At 41.1% G+C, this 23,308-nt stretch overlaps 1 protein-coding gene across 2 annotated transcripts in view; it reads right to left on the bottom strand.

The window, feature by feature from the left end:
* The window catches only part of FLT1 (fms related receptor tyrosine kinase 1), a 156,212-nt gene that overhangs the window by 56,613 nt on the left and 76,291 nt on the right, over positions 1–23,308 (bottom strand). For both annotated transcript variants that reach the window (XM_050937138.1, XM_050937139.1), the window contains exons 11-13: positions 21,882–21,996; positions 8,385–8,493; positions 79–369 (exon numbers count right to left, since the gene is read on the bottom strand). In XM_050937138.1, coding sequence (XP_050793095.1) covers positions 79–369; positions 8,385–8,493; positions 21,882–21,996 — 515 coding nt within the window. The remainder of the gene's footprint in view (positions 1–78; positions 370–8,384; positions 8,494–21,881; positions 21,997–23,308) is intronic.

The raw sequence follows: 23,308 nt of genomic DNA, 5'->3' as shown, positions 1-23,308 counted from the left end.
TTTGCGTTGTACAATCATTCCTTGTGCTTTTAAATTTGAGGATCCGAGAGTAAACAGCCTTTTTGTTGCAGTGCTCACCTCTAATCGTAACGTCTTTCTTTTGAAGCACTTCTTCCCCCGAGTATATGTTCCTTGCTCTGCAGGCATAGGTCCCTGAGTGTTCCAGGGAAACATTCTTGATGGTGAGAATGAGGGTGGTGGAGTATTCCTTAATGATGTGCTTTTTTGCTTTTGTTTGATTATTAACTGTTCTTGGCAAAATCCAAGCAATGTCTTTGTACAGGAATTTGTTGACTGAACAGGACAATATCAGGTTCTCTCCTTCAATGGGCATTTTTTCCAAATTAATGTGAAATCCATTTGGCACATCTGTCAAAAATCAAGAACATTTTTAGTTATAGGAAAATCATTGGTCAAAACTAAAATTATTTCTATTTTCCTGTTAGCCTGAAGATCCTTCAGCTAATATTTTCAATGGCTTCCTGCTAAAGTCTCTAGCCTTTCTTCCTTCACCCTGGACTGCCTCAGTTCTTGTATGCAGTGTAGTTATAGCTGTGTCAGTCCCAGGATATTAGAGAGACAAGATGGGTGAGGTAATATCTTTTATTGGACCAACTTCTGTTGGTGAGAGAGACAAGCTTTTGAGCCACAAAGAAGAGCTCTGTGTGGCCTCAAAGCTTGTCTCTCTCGCCGAGGTCCAATAAAATATATTATCTCACCCACCATACCTCTGTTCTTCTCACTTGACTCAACAAAGAGAGCACTCTCCACTTGTGATGGATACACGAGGGCTGCTCTTCAGCTGGTGTAAATTGGCATCTTTCAGTTGACTTCACAGGAGCTAAGCGATTTGCCCTAGCTGAAGATCTGTCCCGTCATGCTACGACAGTCTGCAGTAGAGTACAAAGAGCAGAAAGTATTGAAAAAGGGCACACTAAGATCAGAGAGAGAAATATCTGGTTTCAGCTAGAGCTAGTGCAATAGTTTAAAAGGTGTGAATATATTGGGCAATAGAAGTGCACAAGGCAGGTCACAACATTTTATTAAAGTGATTGCTTGTTATTCATGAGTATTCAGACAACTGGGAGGTATTTATTAAAGCTCTTGCAAATCCTGAAGATTTAATGATTATTTGAATTAATGATTATTTTTCTGGGAATTCACACCAGAAGTAAGCTATTTCAGTCACCCAAGTAGAGACCAGAAACAATACCATGTGACCTAGGTGACCAACTATAGAGCTAATATTTGGTCAGAAACAGCCTATAGGATGAAAATTATTCCTCCACACTATTAGGTGAACACTTGCAAAAAGTGAGTCAATTCAAAGAAAATCAGGATCAGTTCATCAACAATTTGCTAAACATAAATGTTGCAAAATTTATAACTAATATGATTCATAATGGGTAGTTTGACCAGCTGTTACTTCAGCCAACAAAAATAAAAGTAGATTTGTGGTTCATCATCAGAAAATTGCAGCCTCCTTTGCCTGGAAAGTGCTGGCTATCCCATGCCTGGTTACACTCCATTACACAGCCTTTGGAGGCTTGAGCTTGCTCCATGGAAGCCAATGTGAATTATGCCAGTGGCTTCAGTGAAACTAGAAGGCTCCTAGTGAAAATCAAATTAAAATTGCTGTTCCAAAATGGAACCTCTCTTGGTTTAATTTAAAATTATTTCCCCTTTCTTGTTTAATTGCACCTGACTTATATAACTTAATGTCAAAAGGTGGCAGGTTTCACTTGTTCTCTAATTGCTAATTTCCACAGCATTGTCTGTGAACTTCACTTGAAATAATAGAAACAAGGATTGTTTCTAGCATTATTATTCCCTAGCACTCCAGTCTGTTCTGTTAGAACATGGAATTACTGTCCTTCATGCTTTCATACACTTGTCTTATCTGTCAGAAACATGGACTCCCCTTGACCAAGACTTACATTTAACACTGTACTTCCCTATATTAATTTTGGATGGATCCATTCGGTTAGCTATTGGGTAAATGAGCTCGTATCAAATCCCAGATCCAAACTCCCTCCAATTTTGGAAGTGCTCAGAAACCAGAGAGAGACCTACAATTTGTGGTTTGAATCCACCTTTATTGTTGTAATGAGAAGGAAATGTGGAGTCTCCATTCCGTTGATACAGAAATGTCAAAGGTGAGTTGAACGGAAACTGCTAAATCAAAGTATTTGGTCCTGCCATGAATGCAGGGGACTGGACTCGATGACCTCTCGAGGTCCCTTCCAGTCCTAGAATCTATGAATCTACGAATAAGATATGGGATATGGGCACACTTCTCTTATAATGTCTGACCTTTTTTCACCTCTCTCACACACAAAGACATTGGGAAAACTTTACATTTAAGGGATGAGAGTGAAAAATAAGAGCTATTGGGCCATATTTGGTGCTGACGAGCAACTGCTGCAATTTCTTTGGTTTACCCAGGATTATACGAGACCAGATTTTGAACTCAGAAAAACCAATGTAAATCAAGAGTTCTTGAGAGCCAAACTTGCCTTTGAAGTAACTGGTTTGTTTTAGTATCAGAGGGGTAGCTGTGTTAGTCTGGATCTGTAAAAAGCAACAAAGAGTCCTGTGGCACCTTATAGACTAACAGATGTATTGGAGCATAAGCTTTCATCTGATGAAGTGGGGATTCACCCACGAAAGCTCACGATCCAATACGTCTGCTAGTCTATAAGGTACCACAGGACTCTTTGTTGGTTTGTTTTAAAACATTAGGCCAGGGGTAGGCAACCTGTGGCACGTGCACCGAAGGCAGCAAATGAGCTGATTTTCAGTGGCACTCACACTGCCTGGGTCCTGGCCACCGGTCCAGGGGGCTCTGCATTTTAATTTAATTTTAAATGAAGCTTCCTAAACATTTTAAAAACCTTATTTACTTTACACACAACACTAGTTTGTTATATATTATAGACTTATAGAAAGAGACCTTCTAAAAACGTTAAAATGTATTACTGGCATGCAAAACCTTAAATTAGAGTGAATAAATAAAGACTTGGCACACCACTTCTGAAAGGTTGCTGACCCCTGCATTAGGCCATAATCAGACTTATTGTAAGGAGGTACAGCAACTTCCCTGGGCCCAACTCTTGCTTAAAGCATACTATCTGGTTTACTTGAGTTACAGCATCACCTTAGACCAGCTCTGAATTTGACCCACTGTGTCAAGAAATAGCAAAGCATCCATCTGAAATTCTTTTAATTTTTTTTGCTGTGAAAATGTCAGTGCTCAGAAAAGGCTAGGAAAAGCCAAGCAAAATTCTTACGATGAAATCTAGGAGGACCGTGAGACTCAGCGGGAGATGACCTATTTTTAACATGAAAGGATAATACGCCCTCAGAATAACATAGCTATAACTCCTTTATGGTATCACATTTGGGACATTTCCTAGATGTCACCAGTGAAGAAAAACACTTTAAAAAAAGACCAAGTCTGAGGACAAAAGCAAAATGCACTAAATTCTAGTCGAATAATTTGTTTAAAGACTCCAAACTCCTAATATCTGACACCTAGCACCAAATCTAATAGCCTGAGGCGAGCTAAGTAACATGGCTGGAATAATGTAAAACAGTTTTATTTACTTTAGTGATTTGAAGCTTCCTGTGGAAACAGCTCCCAGGTTTCCTGATGGAAGATTTTGTTTATCTTTGCCAAGCACCATCAGGAATCTCAAAATAAAACGCGTCTAGTGACATTGGGAAACCAGGGAGATAAGGCAGAGCCGTTCCTGTCTCACCCTCAGTAATTGCAAACACGCCCATGGGTCTGCTGTGTGCCAGCAAAACATCCCCAAAAGTAGGGGAAGGGACAGGTGGGGGGGGGAGGGGCCTAGCGCAGTGTAATTTGGCACACAGGAATTACTCTCCAGACTGCCCCAGTACCAATAAGCAGGAAGTCTTTCAGGAGGGAACTCCATATTTTCTCTGCATAAGATAGGTGCCTATGGTTATTTGATGGACTAAGGCAAAGATGCACATTTAAAAACACATTGAAACAAAGCCTAAAAGTAACCCGGCTCTTGACTGGCCATAGGAAGGAAAAGCTATTCAAGGGCATATCAGATTTACTTCTTGAAGATCCCAAATCGCACTCCCCTCAAGGGAGGGGTGTAAAGTTGCACTCTCATAAATCTCCCCAAAATACAGATGAGAATTAAATGCCAACCTCAGAAGGGTTTGACCCCACATGATAATCTCTAGCCTTTTACCTGTGCTCTCTCGCTCCTCCCCGCCCCTATCTCTCTCTACAGGAAGTAGAGCCCGTGGAAGTAGAGTGCTGCCAGGAGCAGCCCCAGGGATGCTGGAACAATTTTTATAGAGGGGTGCTGAGAGCCTTGAACCATACTGTAAACTCTGTATATAATGGAAACCCACTTCAAGCCCGGGGGTGCAATAGCACCCCTAGTTCCGTCCCCACTAATTCCAGCCCTAACCTCTGCTAACTTTCCAGCTGCTATTTCAGCCACTGTCAGAGAGGAGCATGTCACATAAAGAAGCTGCCCCCCCCAAAAAAAAAATTCTTCCCACTGCTCTAGCACAGGCTTTCTTGCCACCTAAAAGACAAGGACTGAACCACACAGTAATTCAAAATAAGGGCTATATTGGAGAGGGAAGTATTGTCTGCTTAGACTATGCTTGGGCTCTTCTCCGTGCTCATTGTTCTTTCTGACCTCCCTTGCTGTGGCGGGCAGTTTCTGACTCTAAAAGTATTCATGTTTTCCTTCTCTGGATATTTTCATGTCTCACTTTCAGTCTTTGTGTAAGTCAGAGCCAAGTGAGAACAGCCTCCCAGCCCCACCCACAAAAAACAAACAAACCTCCAGCAGTCACCCTAGCCCTGAAGTATCTGTTTGGAATACATTAGAAGGAAATCCTTTTCGGTGTCCTGTCTGTCTGTTCACACCCATCAGCATTTTTTGGACTGTCATTTTTTCCCCAAGTGTGCTTTTCAACAAACACCCAAAAAAAAAAAAAAAAAAAAAAAGTCTCTCAATTGACTTGAAGTAGAAAATGCTACTTGACTAGAACAATGGCCTCAGCCTGAAAGAGCATAATTGCTAGAGTAATGTGTGAATCCAAATGAGTATTTTTGGTCTTTCAAATTAGATGCGCTGTAAGCTGGGGAGAGAAGAAGAAGCCTGACTTAGTTTTTAAATGTGCAAACAGCAGATAGCAACAATCCGAGTTTAATTAAAGCTATCAGATGTCAGTAGACAAACAGGAATTTATAGGTCACACAGCTCAAGTCTCAAGACACGCTAGGAGTCCAAAGGACAAATAAAATATTTTTTAAAACTGATTTAAAAGCTGAGTTTATATCAGTCTTACTACCCCACATACAAAGGGTGTGACCAGTGAAACCATGTATAATTTCCAGACAACAGTAAACCAACCACTCCAATATCCCATTTCTGAATGGATGCCAATACCAAAGCCTTCAGGGGAAAGTCATAGCTATCCATCCTCTCTGCCATTATACATTCTACCATGTAAAGTATGGTATCATGGAGTGGGTTAGGGTCCATTCAATATCTAAATAATTTGGATAATGGCATAGAGAATACACTTATAAAGTTTGAGGACAATACCAAGCTGGGAAGAGTTGCAAGCACTTTGGAGGACAGGATTGGAGTTCAAAGTGATTTTGATAAACTTGAGAAATGGTCTGAAAGAAATAGGATGAAATTTAATAAGGAGAAATACAAAGGACTACACTTAAGAAGGAACAATCAGTTGCAAAAATACAAAATGGGAAATGAGTACCTGGGAAGGAGTACTGCAAGAAGGGATCTGGGGATTACAGTGGATCACAAACTAAATATGAGTCAACAATTTAATACTGTTACAACAACAACAACAAAAAATGAACACCATCCTGGGATGTATTAGCAGGAGTGTTATAAACAAGATATGAAAAGTAATTCTTCCACTCTACTCAGCACTGATGAAGTCTCAGCTGAAGTACTGTGTCCAGTTGTGGGCACGACACTTCGGGAAAGATGTGGACAAACTGGAGAATCAAACACAATTAAAGGTCTAGAAAACATGATCTACAAAGAAAGACTGAAAAACATGGGTTTAGTCTGGAGAAGTGAAGACTGAGGAGGGACATGATAATAGTCTTCAAGTACAAAAAAGTTTTCTATAAAAAGGAGGGTGAGGACAGGACAAGAAGTAAATTGCATCAAGGGATATTTAGGTTAGATATTAGGAAAAACTTTCTATCTGTCAGGGTAGTTAAGCAATGGACAAATTACGTAGGGAGGTTATGGACTTTCCATCACTGAAGATTTTTAAGAGCAGGTTAGACAAACACCTGTCACGGATCGTCTAGATAATACTTAGTTTTGTCTCCGTGCAGGGGACTGGATTGGATGGCTTACTGAGGTCTCTTCTAGTCCTACATTTCTATGATTCTATGATTTTTCTGCTCCCAGCTAAGAATCAATTCATACCCTGAAATATAATGATGTTTGCCGTCATGCTCTAGTATCAGACAGTTAGGTGGGATAGCAACTGAAAACTTTAAACAGGCAGGTATTATGGCACCAAAAAACCTTCTTCACTTGGGTCAGGGTCTTACACAGAGCATTAGGTTCCTAAAGAGATAGGGCTAGAGCACACAACTCAATGTCTTGTGCATTAAAAGAGCAAGTACCCAGTACACTGACTGCTGATTAGATTGTTCCTATTCGCTGCCCTAAGTTGCACGTAAAGTCTCTATGTGACATATGTACAGACAATACCACAGACAGATTAGAGAGCCAATTTGTGGGAAATCACAATCTCATTGTTTGAGTAAAGGTTTTAGCTTTCAAGGAAACGTACACAATTTAATGCTTGAAAGCAAACAAAAAACTATGTTTCTAGAACTCTTAGTCAGCAAATACTTCTGCCATATCTATGAATAGAACAAGTAAATATTTTTCTTTTTCATATTTTACAAATAACCTCACCGTGCGTCACTTATCTATGTTTACATTTCAATGCCTAATTCTGGTGTTTTATTACTGAACTTCTATATTTACAGACAACCAACAGTTCCTAAATGTGGGAGAGTATTATTAGAGTTGGTTAGAACATTTCAAAAAGTGTAAAATTTAATCCAAAAAATGGGGAGGGGAAGCATAGTACCAGCATTATTTTCATTAAAGTTGATCAGAATGACAGGCAACAGATCAACAACAATGCAGATTACAAAATTAGAGCAAGAACAACAACAAAACATGCTTAATCAAAAATGTATTCCCTTTTCAGCTGTGAGATTATGGCAGGTTTCTCATTTTTAGTATTAACGATAGATTGGTCTGTGGTTTCTAAAATATCTCCTATTAAATGATTACATCTCATTTTCTTTTGCCAGGATCTTTTTCAAGACTATGCTGGACCATTAATGTAAGCCTAGCATTCCGTGAGTCCACACATGGTAAATGCATCGTGTCACAGCCAACACAAAACCTTCAACCAGAAGGTGGCTCCATTGCAACATGACCTTTCAACATGATGGTTGATAAATTGTATACTGGCTATTGTGAGTGAATTCCCATTTATTTCCTTAGCTCTTGAAGGCCCAGCATTTACTCCTTACAGTCCTGCTTCTGCAAAGATTTGTGCACATGCTTGACTTTATGCCACTGAATTCACTAGAATTACTCATGTACATAGTTAAAACACATGTGTTAGTCTTTGCCAGATATGGGCCTATATTATACAATGGTATCTTCCTCAGAAGGCGGTAGTGGAAGGCATTGGGTCCTGTCATCTGTGTAAAGAATACTCATTGACATCAATGGGAGATACACCTGCAAAAAAATGGTCAAATGCGATCCACCGGCCCTGCTCCTGCAACATGTTCCTGAGGTAGACAGAGCCATATGCCTGTGCTGAATCGTATTGCCTTCAGTGGGGCTCTGGGCAGGCACAGAGTTCTGCTTGCAAGGTACCTGATGCATGCTCAGGGCAATAGTTGGCAGAAACTGATACATAACGTGAGCACACTTGATGCTGCCTGATAGGGGTTTCACAAATTATAAAGTAACATTACACATGTGCTGACTGCAAGTCATCAAACACTAGAAAAAAGTCATAGCAAGAGAACATTATTTTCATGAGCAATTTGCATCTTCATTAGAAAGCTGATAATGGATCATTGTTGATTATTGCTAATCCTCTTTTTATCAGCCAAGTCCCAGCAGTCCTGTGGAAACCCACCACAGAGGCAGTGAAAAATATTACATTAGTTAACATCTGCCTCCATTATAGTAATTATCACACCCAGAAGTGTAAACCACATGACATCCTAACAAATGCAACATTCTGACCAGGGCGGGTGTTTAGTTACTGAATGGATTGTACCTTACCTGTTACATAAAAGCTAATGTTTCTTTCAACATTTCCTACTTTATTGGAAGCCACGCAGCTGTAGATTCCAGAAGATTTGGCTTCGGCTACAGTCAGAATGCTGGCAGTCTGTGAAAGCAAGAAGAGTTTTAGCTCGCGTTAGATTAAGTTGTTTGAACCCTTTTTTTAAAAGTTCCTATTGACATTACTATGATTCAGTTGCTCCATTCATTCAGCGATGATTAGTAGGAGGTGTCACCATGTCAGGCTCTGGTAACGATGGAAAAATAACAGGAAACTAGCTGCCCAGGAGACCAATCCATTATCAGAGTCACTACAACTCATATCTTTGAATGTGCTTTTCAGGTTGATTTATCTCATGCTGCTGATGTAATAATGACAGGTTATAAAACATGAGGTGTGGCATAGCATGCTCTACCCTAGGAGGCTGCCCGTGGGTCAGTCAACCAACAAAGGGATTAGGTGAGGGACGCCTTAGTTGTTTGGATAACACTGGGAAAATGGAGCTCCATTTCATAACAGATGAGTTGGTGGCATCTTTCATTCTTTCTTGTAACTGCTACATGAATGAGGGGAGGGGCAGGACAGAGTTTTCACACTTCTTTCTTTTTCACATTTTTTTCCTTTTGGATTTCAGTTTTAATACAGTTAATATAGTAGCAGTCAAAACTCTGCTTTGATGATCTATGCCTCTACTCTGCTATTATGATCACACCATCTTAGAAGGCCTAGCATACTGAATGTTTTCCTGAGGTGATATAATTTGTATGAGCAGATAGCTGAAGGGCATGACACAGTAACATCTAACATTGCTTCAGAGAAAAACGTTACCCTGATACCTACACGAGGGAATACCATACACAGTGGTGGGTAGGATGGTCTAATGCTTAGGGCACTGGTCTAGGTCATGGGAGACCTGGATTCAAGTCTCTGTTCCACCACAGACCTTCTGTATGACCTGGGGCAAATCTCTTAGCCTCTGGGTTTCAGTTCCCCGTCTGTAAAACAGGGCTAACAGTACTTCCCTGCCTCACAGGGGTACTATGAGGATAAATACATTAAAGATTGAGAGGTGTTAAGTCACCATGTTAGTAGGGGCTCTAGAGGTACCTAAGATAGAGATTTTGGGGAGGGGGATTCTCTGAATAATGCCACGTGGTATTCTTAATTTTATATATATATATATATATATATGAAGGCTCAACATCTAAAAGGATAAACAGACAATGGGTAGGGAAAATAAGTACAATGGTTGTGGTTGATCACATCCTTATAATTCAGTTTAGTTCCCCAGTTGTGCATCAACCCAGCCATTCTTAGTTTATTTTGCACAGGCATCATGGTAGAAGTAGGTTTTGAGGAGAAATTGTAATGCAGACAGAGCAATGGGACTGCAGAGTGGTTCAGGAAGGGCATTCATTCATTTTTCATGCCACATCAAAGGGAATGGTGTGGATAAAAGCATGGCGATGGTTGTAAGAAGAGCAGATAAAGGGGTGTTAAGCTGGCATTACTGGTAGAGTTGTGTGATAGGCAGCAATGAGAAAAGATACATCTGTGTCGATTAACATGTTTGAGTTTTTTAAATCTATTTTCATAAACCTTCAAAAATAATTTTAGTGCAGTTAATATTTTCTTCTGTTCATTTTGTCAGTAACTAGAGTCATGGGTCAAGATCAACATGATTGCTCTTTACTGAGGCACAGTGACCTTCTTCAGCTCGTCACTAAGTGCTGGTCAAACATGGCAAAAACAGTGTTTATGAACTGTGATATTTTAGGGGTCTGTTTGTTCAGCTTATGAATTCTGGTTGATGTTATGAAGTGGTTATTATGAAATTGTTGTATCAGTGAATGCCTCTGTGACTTGGGAATCCACCATTTGTTGACAGGGCCTGTAGCATGTCTAACAGACCAGGGACAATTGTCAGTCATTAAACTTTCATAGTAGTGTATTCAGGTGAAAACCCTTTGAGAGAGTGGGTTGGCTGAAGCTGGGAGAAGCTAGCTCCTCCAACATGTCAGCAGAGCGGGGAAGCAGAAAACCCCAGCAACAGAACCAAAAAACCAGGTGTTCGTATGGGGTCATAAAAACTCAAGGGACTCAGAGACACATAGGAAGCTTTGGGCATGCTTTTGTAGTGGGGGGTGGGCAGGCAGAGGGGCCTGGTTTAACTGTGGGACCAGTCAAGGTCAGAGGCAGCTAATTACGTAGAGAGAGATGAACGACTTGATTCTGAGGCGAAGCCATGAACTGCAGGAGAAGGAGCCTGAACATCACAGAGGACTCTCCCCAAGACCAAAGAACTCTCTAGAGAAGACAGGAAACTGAAGCAGGGTAATGCATACAGATGTGTTTGTTATTTTGCCTAGATCTGTGTATCTTTCATGCTAAGTCAGAGTAATTATGTTTAGAAGTCTGACTGTGTCTCTGTAGGCTTGCACTGTCAAGTGCTCCTGAAGAGTGAAGCTGTAAACCCAGAGCACCCACAAGGTGGAGTTCTGGGTGTGGGTGTGTTTAAGCTATGGGGGAGCCTGGGGGGTCAGGACAGGTCCCAGGAGCTGGGCAATTGGCTCACTGAGTCTCAGCTCTCAGAAGGGGAGCTAGACAGAGGATCTGGCCCCAAGTGTGTGCCCAGAGACCTCAGCTAGGAGCAGTGTCTGGACTCTGCTCATTCTCAAGAGGCTTAAAGTACATGGGATTCACTTCAGTGGGCCCCAAACATAACAGTCTGGTCAGTGCTTAATTTGTACCAGGGCTTGGCAATTCATAGCCCCATCACCTCTGGGCTTGCTGAATCAGTTATGAATGTATAAATATTGCTGGAGTCCCAGTACCTCTTTCGGTACAAATTAAGCACCGAGTCTAGTGAGTGTCCAATCAGTGAGAACTCTCGCAGGGTTACGGGTCTGTGATATGAACATAAATTCACACTCTGCACTAGCAAATTATAGAGTTAGAGATAATTGAGGCCAGGTGGGGCATCTATGATCCTCTAGTCCGGGATAGCATGGGCCTTCTAATTTCACCCAGTGATTCCTGTAGTGGAGGAGGGGAATTACTTGTGTCTGAACTAGATTGTCTGTTTCAAAAAGACATCCAATCTTGATTTAAAGACTAGAAGTGGTAGTAAATGTACCTTTTCCCTAGGTAAGCAGTTCTAATGGTCAACTGACTACACTGTTAAAAAGTTACATCTTATTTCCAATGATATTTTTTCTAACTTGGCCTTTCAGCCATTTTCCTGCTAGATAAAAGGGCGCAATAATATCAGATATCTTCTCTCTGCATAGATACTTACAGACTGTGATCAAGTTGCCTCTTAAATCTCCTTTAGATAAGTTAAATCAGCTGAGCTCTTTAAATCTCTCATGATAGGGTATGTTTTCCAGCCCTTGAATACTTTCTGTGGCTCTCCTTTGAACACTCTCCAATTTTTAAATGTGCAGACATCAGAGTTTGGTCCAGAATTCCAGCAGTGAGCTCACCGAGGCTGTATCACTTGATATTACTTCACATCCATTTTGCATAGATGTAAACAACTACACAAAGTATCTGGCAGGAGAGACACAGGCCTCAGTCTCTGACTCTACTGGTATCTGATATTTATTTTATTAGACTGAAGCCCATAATATATTATTCCTGAGCCTGAGGCCTATGTGGTAAATACTCCTTCTGCAATTCCCCCAGTTTGTGGGAATTAATTTTATCATCCAATACTTTGTTTGACACAATCAGGTCTCAGTTTTAAAAGGGAAATTTCCTCTACAGCATAAATTTTCTCAATCCAACAGATTTAGATATATTAATTATCGCTGTATAGAGGCCTGTTCACTCCTTTAGATGTGTATATAGTATTACCTCAGTAATTGCCTTAGGTACTTGTAGTGTATAGGAATAAGATGTTATCCCTTTAATAGTCTGTGAGTCTTCTAATGGTGCACACTGTGCTCTGTGCTGTGAAAGCTGTCTGAAAACACTCAGAGAAGCAGTGTGTATGTAGCTAGTCCTGGATTGTGTATATGGAGTAAATAGGCTTCCTGGGGACCTATCTGAGGTGTGTGTTTTCTTCATAGTGTTGCATAAAGATAGTATTTGATATTGGCCTCATATCATCTAACTACTTCAGCATCTGACATTCTCTGCAACATGAAGAGGTTTAGAAATTGGCCGGAGCAGTGCTATCTTCAGAAAAGGACAACATGCAGCAGTCGGATGCCACAGTTAGCTATGACAGGGTAAAGGCTGGTATCTGCTAGCTCCCATCAGACATTTCCACCAACGTTTTTCTTGTATCAAACCAACCAAGGCCAATTGAAGTATTAAGTTCTAAGAAAGAAGGCACATTTCCAAGTCAGAGGCTGGACAGATAATTCACATATTGCTGCTGCCATCATTCACAGCTGAGAGAAGAGGAGATCCTGAAAGCAAGGAGGAGGCTGAAATGGTGGGTGGCCATATCTGAGGCTGATGGGGAGGAGGATCAGTAGGGCAGGCACACTGATTGGGAGAGGTGACGAAATCTTTGTAGGTAGGACGAAGCACAGGTTGATTCATCCCCACATGCTGGCAGTGGATGAGGAGTTTGTACATTAAAGTCCCATTTCACTTAAGAGCCTACACAAAGAACTCATGCTGTTGAGATGGATGGCAGAGAGGCCAGAGGGACATGGTTGGCATTTTGACAGTTTTCCTGGGGAAGATGCCTCCCTGCCTCCTAAAAGGTCTTTACATGCACCTCTGCAGAGGGGGAGACCATATTGTGGGAGACCCTTGTTGAAATACTGGAGCACATCACTGTGTTGTTTTAATTGTGTCAATGATGTTACATACTTAGTATGCTTCAACTATTGGCAAGAGGTATCCATGTGAAACATCTGAACAACAGGCTTCACCTTCAGAACAAACATTGTTTTCAATATAAGAAACACCTACTGAAATATCTCCGAATTGAATAATAGGACATGGACTAAAGTTATGAGGAACCTTTTTCTCCTAAGTTCATGCTTTCAGGGCCAGTGGGTTTGTTGCTCATTAAGCAGAGCTGTATCTTCAGCAGCACTACAAGCAGAACACATTATCCCCTGGGAAAAGCAGTGGCAGGACAGCCCTAACCATTTTGCTGGCCAGGGCAGAAAACATTTTCAGTGCCTCTCCTCCTCACGAGTGGTGAGTCAGTGCCTCCTGAAAGAAGGTACCCGAGAACAACCGTCTTACTCGCCCGCCCCTAGAATTGGCCCTGCATTCTGCTGATTCCAAAGAAGGTGTAGTACAAGCAATGAAGTACTCCTGGCTGCACCCATAAGGCCTTCTTATTCAATGCCATATGATTAATGCACTAACATTTGACTCTCTGCTTCTGTTGCACCTGGAGGGAAGGGATGTCAAGGAGCCGATGGCAGCTACAGTTCAGCAACTGCACATGCCAAGTCATGCTTTTCTCAATGTTGTCAAACTCTAGGCCCCACCCAGTATGCCCCTCTGAAGTGATTCTTTTAAAAGTGATAACAAATTCTAGTAGCACTGAGGAGGATGGACACCCCAGAGAAAAATTATGCGTGGTACATTGAAAATGAGGCAAGCTAAAATCCTGCAGTAATGCTCTTAAAATAAATAGTACAACCCACGGCCCAGATCCTTCGAAGAACTTAGGCATATAAGTAACTTTCAGCGTATAAGCAGTCTTACTGAAATCAGTACTACTGCCATATGCTTAAAACTGCCCACATTCTCCACTGCTCTGCTAGATGTGAACCAGAAGAACCAGAATATAGGGTGAACTATCAGAAATAGTTTCATTTGTTAGGGTTGACTTTATATAGACACATCTATGACTCCACAACTCGTAACACACAAGATCCATCCCTACCTTCTCAAAATATTAGCCTCATTACACTCTCAGTGGTAGTGTATTATTGATCTAATATATGTAAGTGCTTGACACATTTTTACTAAATTACTGTCCTGCATGTGTTTGTATTTTACACTGCAGCGTCACAAACTGTAAAGGCACCTACACATCTGTGACCAAAGATGGTATCATCAATCACACTAAAGAGGGACAAAAACAAGACTAGTTTTAGGTTTGCAAAACCTTTACATTTGGATATTTAGTTTGCATTTTATCCTAAAGCCTGAAGTCAAGTGGCTTTGCCACTCATAAATGACACTTCCATCCAAAACGTATGCCAATAAGGTGCATAGATACTATGGCGATAAGGGCCATGTAAGTAGCTGGATGGATAGATAAATAAATAAAACCTTCATACCATACCACACTACATGGTCATGTATTTATTCTCGCTAAACCATATATTACACACACACCAAAAACTACTTTAAAAATGATCAGGGTTTCATAGCCAAACACCCCAAAGTTAATAAATTCCAGAATTAAGGTTTCCTGTGTAACCTTAATTTGGCCCTCTTGTACACATGCATTATGATTTAGTTTTTAATTACATGATCACATACAATTTTTTCCAGAGGAGCCCTGCGTCATTCAGTGCACAATGCTCACTTAATGAGCAGTTTATTCAATAGTTTGTTTTCTCCTCATTGTTCAATGTGTGGGCCCCGTGCCTTATTTACTGCTCATTATTCAATCCTGCTCCAAAGACAGAATCACTAGTTTCCTCACGCGCTTTTCTCTGGCATGCATCACTATAATATTTGAGCGCTTCACAAACTTGAATTAATCTTCACAAGTCCCCTGGATAAGGGGGCAGTACTATCCTCATTTCACACATGGGAAACTGAGGCACTAAAAATTTAGGGTTCAAAGTATCCAGTAATTTTGAGTGCCCAATTTGAGATGCTGAGGAGCTGATTTATCAGAGTACTTAGCATTACATAGCACTCTCTATATACAAAATACAGTTCTCATTGACTTCATCACAGCTGAGATCACTCAGCACTTCCGCAGATCAGACACCCAGAAAATGAGGAACACACAATTAGTGGCCACCTGGGAAAAGTTTAGTTTAAGTGACTTGACTAGCATCACATAGAAATTTTGTGGTAGAGGAAAGGACATAATACATTTATCTAAGGCATCATTCAACTGCCTTAACCATGAAACCACCTCTTCTCTTTCTGGAACCCTCTGCCTCATTCCCTACAGACCTCTGCAGAAAATGAAGCAGGGATCTTACAAACAAGAGTCTCCTTCACTACACCGTCCTGATTCATCCTCATTCTGCCCCATGAGGCAGGAGTCCTGTTGGAAAAACTAGAATATAATAATGTAATTGAAGACTGTATCATAACGCATAATACACACAAGGTGGCTGAATTAAGGTTGCACAAGTAGCCTGAACTCTGGCATTTCCTAACTTCTGAGTGCTCATGGTTTTCTTCTAACTTAGTGTGTGTATGTGTAATTCCTCGTTTTTCAGAAAAACAAACTGAAAAAACAGTAGTTCTGTCTTGTGGGATCATACTGACAGCGCCATGGTTTCATCAGCAGGGCTGGAGTTTTGAGTCATAGCACAGCCATCTGATGCTTGAGCTAACACAGCAGCTGACAGCTGTAGTAGGTTGTCATCCTCTATGTGGACCAGCAGACCAGCACTAGATGGAGATGAGACACACACTTTCTCAGAAAGCTTCACAGCTATTTGCTGACAGCAGAGGAATGGAGACTCCGGGATCTTTGGTTCCATTCCAGTCTCTGGAGGGGAGCATGTTCTAGTGGGAACAGTCTCTTTTGCTCCAACCTGCCCCTATCCTGTTTCTTCCCTAACTCTCGCTCTTTGTCCCAGTCCCATTCTCCTTGCCTACATAGTCTCAGTCTCCACTCCTCAGACTTCTTATCCCAGTCTCCTTGTCTAGCAAGTCCTAGTCTCACTTCTCCAGACTCTCCATTCCCAGTATCCTTGCCAGGGCTGGCTCTAGGCACCAGCGTTTCAAGCACGTGCTTGGGGCGGCACTTCTCATGGGGCAGCGCTCCAGCCCTTTGGGGGCGGTTCTTTTCAAGGGGCAGCACTCCACTTTTGTTTTTTTTGTTTTTGCTTGGGGCATCAAAAAACCTGGAGCCCCTCCTCCCCCCACACACCCCTGTCTCCTTGCTCAAACAGTATACATTCCCCCACTACCAATTCTTCATCCAGTTGGTCTCTCTCCTCCCTCTGGCCTCCATTCGTGCTCCCCCCTGCCCACATTTGCCATCCCCACTGGCTCCCAATCCAAATGTCCCTTCCCGAGCTCCTTGTCCAATCTCAGTGTTCCTCTCCCCAACCACCTGGAGCCTTGTTCCAATCTCTTTGCTCAGCCAGTCCTAGTTATTCCCACACACCCTGGCTCTCTGTCAGATATGTCTCCCCTCCTTCCTTATCTCCTACCCCCCACCCCACTGGTTCTCAGTCTTAGTTTCTGCTCCAGTTTGCAAACCCAATCTCCTCACCCTGCTAGACTTTCAGTCCCAGTTTCCCTCTTCCCTGCCCACCAGCCTTCAACCCAAGTTTCTGCCCTCACTCCCAGCGCCCTGTCCCCTCTGCCTTTGAATCAGGCAGCTTTCTCCTCCACACTGCCTGGTCCCAGCGGGGTGTGTGGGGCTGGAAGGAGATCACTGAATGCAAAGCATAGAATCTCCCCACTCTCAGTTGGATGACTGTATCCAGCACAGCCTACACAAGCCCAGAGCTGCAATTGCCAGGAAAGTCCTGCTTAGCCCTGGGCAGAAGCATGCCCTATGCACATGACATCTTTGGGGAATTTAGCTGTTAAAACCCACTGCACATGTGCAAACTCTGATTTTTTTTTTTATAAAAGGCTTACAACTTGGCCAAATTCAGACAGATTTTCATGGGAACACCAAAAGGCACAGCTCTCACAAGAAAGCCCCCACCTCTGCCATATTTCAGGTCCCTACCCCAAAGCACGAAGGTGTCAGAGCCTTTGAAAGAAAAGGTTGCCAGGATTTTTTAACATGTGCAAAACAATGTATTTTCCCGAGCCTCATTCTTGGAAACAGCTGAACCGTTTTGGCTGTAAAGTTCAAGAACAAATTCATCCAGTGGCAAACACGTGGCTTGAAAAATTCCAACCCAAACAGTTGAAGTTTGGCAGCCATATGCAACTGAAAACAGGATCTTATAATGGGAAGTGTCAGGCAACACACACACACACACACGTATAGATTAAAGCACCATTTCTTACTTTATTTTAATTTCAGGTCACCCACATATTGCCTTTGCAATGAGTTGTTGCTCCAGTTAAGGATACTGCCAGTATTAGCACTGCATGAAATATAGTCCTAATTTTAGCTGGGAGCACTCACAACTGATGTTTCTTAAGAACTGAATGGATCAGGTTATACGAAGAATCTAAAAATAATGTGAGTTATTACACTGTAGAAAATCAATGGGAAAGTCCAACGTGAGAATGAAAACTTTGGGTGTGGGAATTGAATCACTTAAACAGTTATTTGATGATTAAGTATTATTGCTTACATCATTGACTTATTCCATGATACCACTCAAGTTTCTCAATGTCTGTTTAGAGAGGTTTCAGCGGAAATGTTACTAAAACACTGTCATGGCCATAGTTTTTCTGTGTCACTAAATGAATAATGTAGCACACCCTTCCTGTGTTCTTTTACCCATACAAACTCGGGGGTGGGGGCACTTAAATTTAATAATAAACTGGAGGTTGCATTTATATTTCCATACAGACAACAAACCAGCTCACTGAAACAAGAAGCCAAACCAATGAGAACCATCACCTGATACGGCTCTAATGCTCTATTTACACACAGCATGGACAGAATTGGATACTCTTCCTTAGGCAAGACCCAAACACTTACCTTGATTATCAAAAGTAAACTTTTGAACATGCCTTGTTCATCTCTTGCCTTAATTACTGTAACCATCTTTGGCCTCCTCATGTCTCATTTTTCCTCTCTCCACTCTATCCAGAATAACTATCCTTTCAAGTTGCTCTAATCATGTTTGTTGTTCCATCCCTCAGTTCCTTCACCAGTTTCCTCTGTCATTTCACATCAGTTTTAAGATCCTTGTTCTTAGGTGCCCAGCTCCACCCCAGCTCACCTCTCAGCTCTTTCCTCCTTGCATCATGCCATCCAACTTTTCACCCAGTCCTTTAAGTGCTGCCTTTGCCTACTTCTCACACTGAGCTTCATGCCTTCTTTTTATACTGCCTTTTATGCTTGGAAATAGCAATAGTAGGAACATGGATGTATCAATACAGAAGGTATTCAGAAGTACTCGGAGAGTTTTTTAAAGTAACAGCTGACATTATGATGAAATGTCACATCCAGTCTGCTTAGTTCTGTGAATGGCTCAATATTCCTCCCAATCAGGAAGCTTTTGTCCCAATTGCCTCACTTTGACTTTGCTTTGGGACACAATGACTGAAATTTTTAACTAGATATGTCAGTGGTTCTAATCCTACATAAGTTGACTGAAAAGACAGCAAAGCACAATCTCGCCTGCCCTGACAACAGAAATGTCTGGCCACTCTATGTCAGCCAAGAATGTAGAAATCAGGCTACGTCAGGCTTGGCAAGAAACTATGCCAAGGGCCAGAGAGCACTTTACATTTAGAAGAGCTATCTGTCCTCAGCCAAGCACGGCTCGAAGGCCTGGGAAAAGCAATTCTTCAGAGGCAAAGAGAACATACACCGACCTAGCAGAGCTGATGGCTGGAGCTAACCAGCACATTTCAAGAAAAGATGATTTGTGCTTCAGATAGCTCATAAAAATTACAGAAGCCGCCTTATCAATTCCCTTTTTACTATCAGTGTTATACCTAAAATGTATGAAAAAGTGTGGTAGTAACTGATAACTCTGGTGACTTCTAAATGCTATTCTTTTAGTGAAGACACATGACCACAAAGCAACACCACACAGTCCATTCTGGGATTAACAGCATGTTGGATAGATAAGGAGAACAACCGTGCTTCATTGTAAAACTTTCAGTAATACATATACACAGGAATCATAATTTCAGATGCATTTCTGAGCATGCTTCAAAAAATGGCTGATTGCCAAAGACTTCAAACAAATTCTGCAATCCCGCATCAAGGATCCATTATTAGCATGTTCCTCCAGGGAGGAATTTATTTGCCGTGGGCTTGAATTTGGCCTGACATTTAAGCCCCTTCTCTTCCACTGTCTCCAAAAAGCACAACACACAAACAGATTAGGTCTGGCTGTTGCACAGCTGATTCAATGTCTGGTGGCCAGGTAGGACCACTTTCTGCATGGCTAGATGCCTGCTGGAACATAATTAGGTTCTCACCGGCTTTTGTTCATTGTATCCCTGCTTGGAACATCTTCCCTCTTCCTCTACCCCAAATGACTTCCTTTTCCTCTTTCAAAACCCTCCTTAAACCATGTTTTTCATGTAATCTTCCAATTCTAACCTCTCCCATCTTTGCCTCTATCCTTAATCATTTGCATGGTCCCTGACTGAATTCAACTAAAAGTCTCTCAGGGTCAGCAACCATTCTTATCGGTACAGTGCCATGAACACCTATGGGAGCATATAAATAATAAGTAGTGGTGGAAGACATGACCCCCCAGGCCTGATTCTCAGTTATACTAATCCCCATTTATATTGGTCTGACAGTGGAAAGGGGTCTTAACGTGGGTTTAGCTATAATTCACACACTATAAAACACTTTTATACTGCCACAGCAGAGTAAAGGGAACTAAGGGTATGTGTACACTGCATTTTATAACCTGTGGCAGCAAGTCTCAGAGCCCAGGTCTACAGATTCACATACATGCAATGGCGAGGGGAGGGATAGCTCAATGGCTTGCGTATCAGCCTGCTAAACCCAGGGTTATGAGTTCAATCCTCAAAGGGGCCACTTAGGGATCTGGGGCAAAATCAGTACTTGGTCCTGCTAGTGAAGGCAAGTGCTAGACTTGATGACCTTTCAGGGTTCCTTCCAGCTATATGAGATAGGTATATCTTCATATATTATAGTGATAAAAACAAACAGCTATGTAGGCATTTGGGCTGAAACTCAGAGTGGGTGGTAGCACAACACGTATGCTGTTGTCTTCAGTGTGGTAGTACAAGCCCAAATCCATAGACCAAGACTCACCACTCTGGGATTTACAACACAGCGTAGACATAGCCGTAGTGTAAGTGAGACCAATGGCCCTTGTGTATGTCACCTGAAGTTTTATGAAGCCCTTCACACTTACTGGGAATTAAAGGCTCTAGGATAAGATTGTATTTCTTTGTAATACTATCTGCCATTATTGCCACAAGTCAAACTAGACTGTAATACCAGATACAGTGCTTAGCTTTTCTAGTGGCAAACTATGTTAATAGATTGTAAGGACAGAAGGAACCACTGTAATCATGTCTCATCTCCTGCATAATACAGGCCCCAGAACCTCACTGAGTGATTCCTGCATGTAGCTCAATAACTTGTGGCTGAACTAGAGCATCTTTTCGAAAGAAATCCAGTCTTTATTTAGACTTCAAATGATAGAGAATTCACCACATCCCTTGGTAAGCTGTTCCAATGATTAATTACCCCCATCTTAAAAACTGGACCTTTACTTCCCATTTGAATTTGTCTAGCTTCAACTTCCGATCATACTGTGCCTTTGACTGCTAGATTAAAGAGCTATCCCACCATCAGCTCAAGGCATCTCTTAAGTGTCTCATCTATAGGTTAAAAACATTTAACCCTTTAAGTCTCTCACTGTAAGGTAAGTTTTCCAGACCCGCGGTCATTCTTGTCGCTCTTCTCTGAACCCACTCCAATTTTTCAACACCTTTTAAAAATGTCTACAGCAGTATTCCTATAAACTAGTATTATATCTGTGATGAGGGCAGATTGTGCTATGCTCTTATCAAAAATAAGAAAAATTGCACAATGGCATGAAATAAAGTAAATACCACATGACATTTTGGTACAAACCTACGCAAAGTGTAACTTTAGATAATGCTAGTAAAGTTATTGGTCCCATTGGCACTCTATGTTCTCACTGGTCTTTTAACACTTTCATGTCTTTGTCAAATTCCCAGACAGCATCAAAGCGAAAATTTAAATGTTCACACAGAAAATGAATTGTGAGTTGTAATTATAAGTTGCCTCTTCATGCTTATGTCCAGCTCTCACACAGCCTATAGGCCCGGTGTTACCAACAGTTATTCTCATCCATAGTCCCAAAGCCTTTAATAGGACTAGGCACAGAAGAAAGTACATTTTTGCAGCATCAGGCCCTATATCTGTAAATAAAAGCTAAACTCTGTGTGTGTGTGTGTGTGTGTGTGTGTGTGTGTGTGTGTGTGTGTGTGTGTGTGTGTGTGTGTGTGTGTGTGTGTGTGTGTGTGAGAGAGAGAGAGAGAGAGAGAGAGAGAGAGATGCATGTACACAGTCCTTCAAATTTAAAACATTTACAATACCACGTCATTCAGTCCCTCAGTTTTAGCTCAATGATCTCTTAAAATACATTCTCAGACAGTGCCTTAGCATAGTAGTTGTATTTTGACTCCCTCAACCATACCTTATTCTTCCCCTCTATCATTGCCATGTGTTGAGTGATGCTCTGGATTCTGTTTCCTCTGCTGCTGCCACTTTTCAAGATGAAAGGTCCCTCAGTGTTAGAGCAAACTTCATACCTATGGATAGGAGAAATCAAGTGCTTCTCTTAGCAAAATGAGTGTGGAATAAACAGTTGATTCAGAAGAAGTAGCTGTCCCAAGCACTTGCTGCTCCTAAGGGAAGTCAATGGGAGCTGTAAGGGCTCTGATATGCTGTCAGTTACATCTATGCTTCTTGATATCATTAGCAAATATAGGCTGGAGGCTGAAGTTCAGATCCAGATCCAAACTTCCCCCATGAGCGAAGGTTCTTTGGACTCTGTGTTCTTGTTTGACCCACTGTAGAGTTGGGCTTCAGGGTGAAATTCAAATGTAGACCAGAATCTGAACTGAATCAAAATTTGGGACTGTTGGGCCCAGTATTCTGATTTAAGTGTTCCAAAGTTTGAAGCCCACCATTCTGGTTCAGCCTTTAATTATTCAGCTTTAATTATTACTTGTATTATTTTAAGACTTAAAATGCTGACAAATTTTAAAAACTTCTGAGATCAATTTTTTAAAAACTATTCCAATGCAATTTCTTTATGTTTATCATAAAAAATTATGTCACAAGCTCTAATTTTCTTTGCTTCAACAGATTATCTTCCACACATTATCTTTCAATTTACAAATGGTAAAACATCTACTGCTCTGACTTCCTGTTTACTAGATGGGCAATAAAACTACAACCAAATAATCTTACAAATTAACAAAATAAAAAGTTATGTCTAATTGCCAAAAGGGTTCAAACATTTTTTTTAAAAGCTGAATTAAAATCATATTACATTAATGCCTTACACTACGAATTGGCTTTTAATCAGAACATTCAGATGTGGTCATGGTGGAACTAATTTGTTTTCCAAAGCTTAATTTGGTACATATGGAAATAAACACTTTGGAATACTTGTTACATTCTATCCATCTCAAATGTTTTCTCAGGACATCTAATTATATTTTTAACTATTATGTTCAATCTCAATTTAAAAGGTAGAGCTTGCCTCTTCATTTGTGTAAAAGCTCTTTCAAGTTTGACATGTTCTTCAAACACATTAAAGTTTTTAAATACAACACATTTAATGCTCATCAGCAAATTGGATTCATATGTACATCAGCCGGTTTGGAGAAGTCACCTTTAAAACCACTTGACTGGCACTGACAGTTACTACTAAACTGATCAGAGAATCAAAGAACTCGAACTGTTGCTTGCTTCCTTCATTGTTTTTGTATCCTGATAATGGTTTACACCATATAATAATTTTAAAATGTTTTGCATTACATCAAGAGTAATATTACATTAACTAATATTATGTTAACTAATTTAACAACCTTTCAGAATGATGATCCATTAACT

The sequence above is a fragment of the Gopherus flavomarginatus genome, chromosome 1 (genome assembly GCF_025201925.1).
Source record: "Gopherus flavomarginatus isolate rGopFla2 chromosome 1, rGopFla2.mat.asm, whole genome shotgun sequence".
NCBI lineage: Eukaryota > Metazoa > Chordata > Testudines > Testudinidae > Gopherus > Gopherus flavomarginatus.
This window is presented reverse-complemented; position numbering and strand designations above follow the sequence as displayed.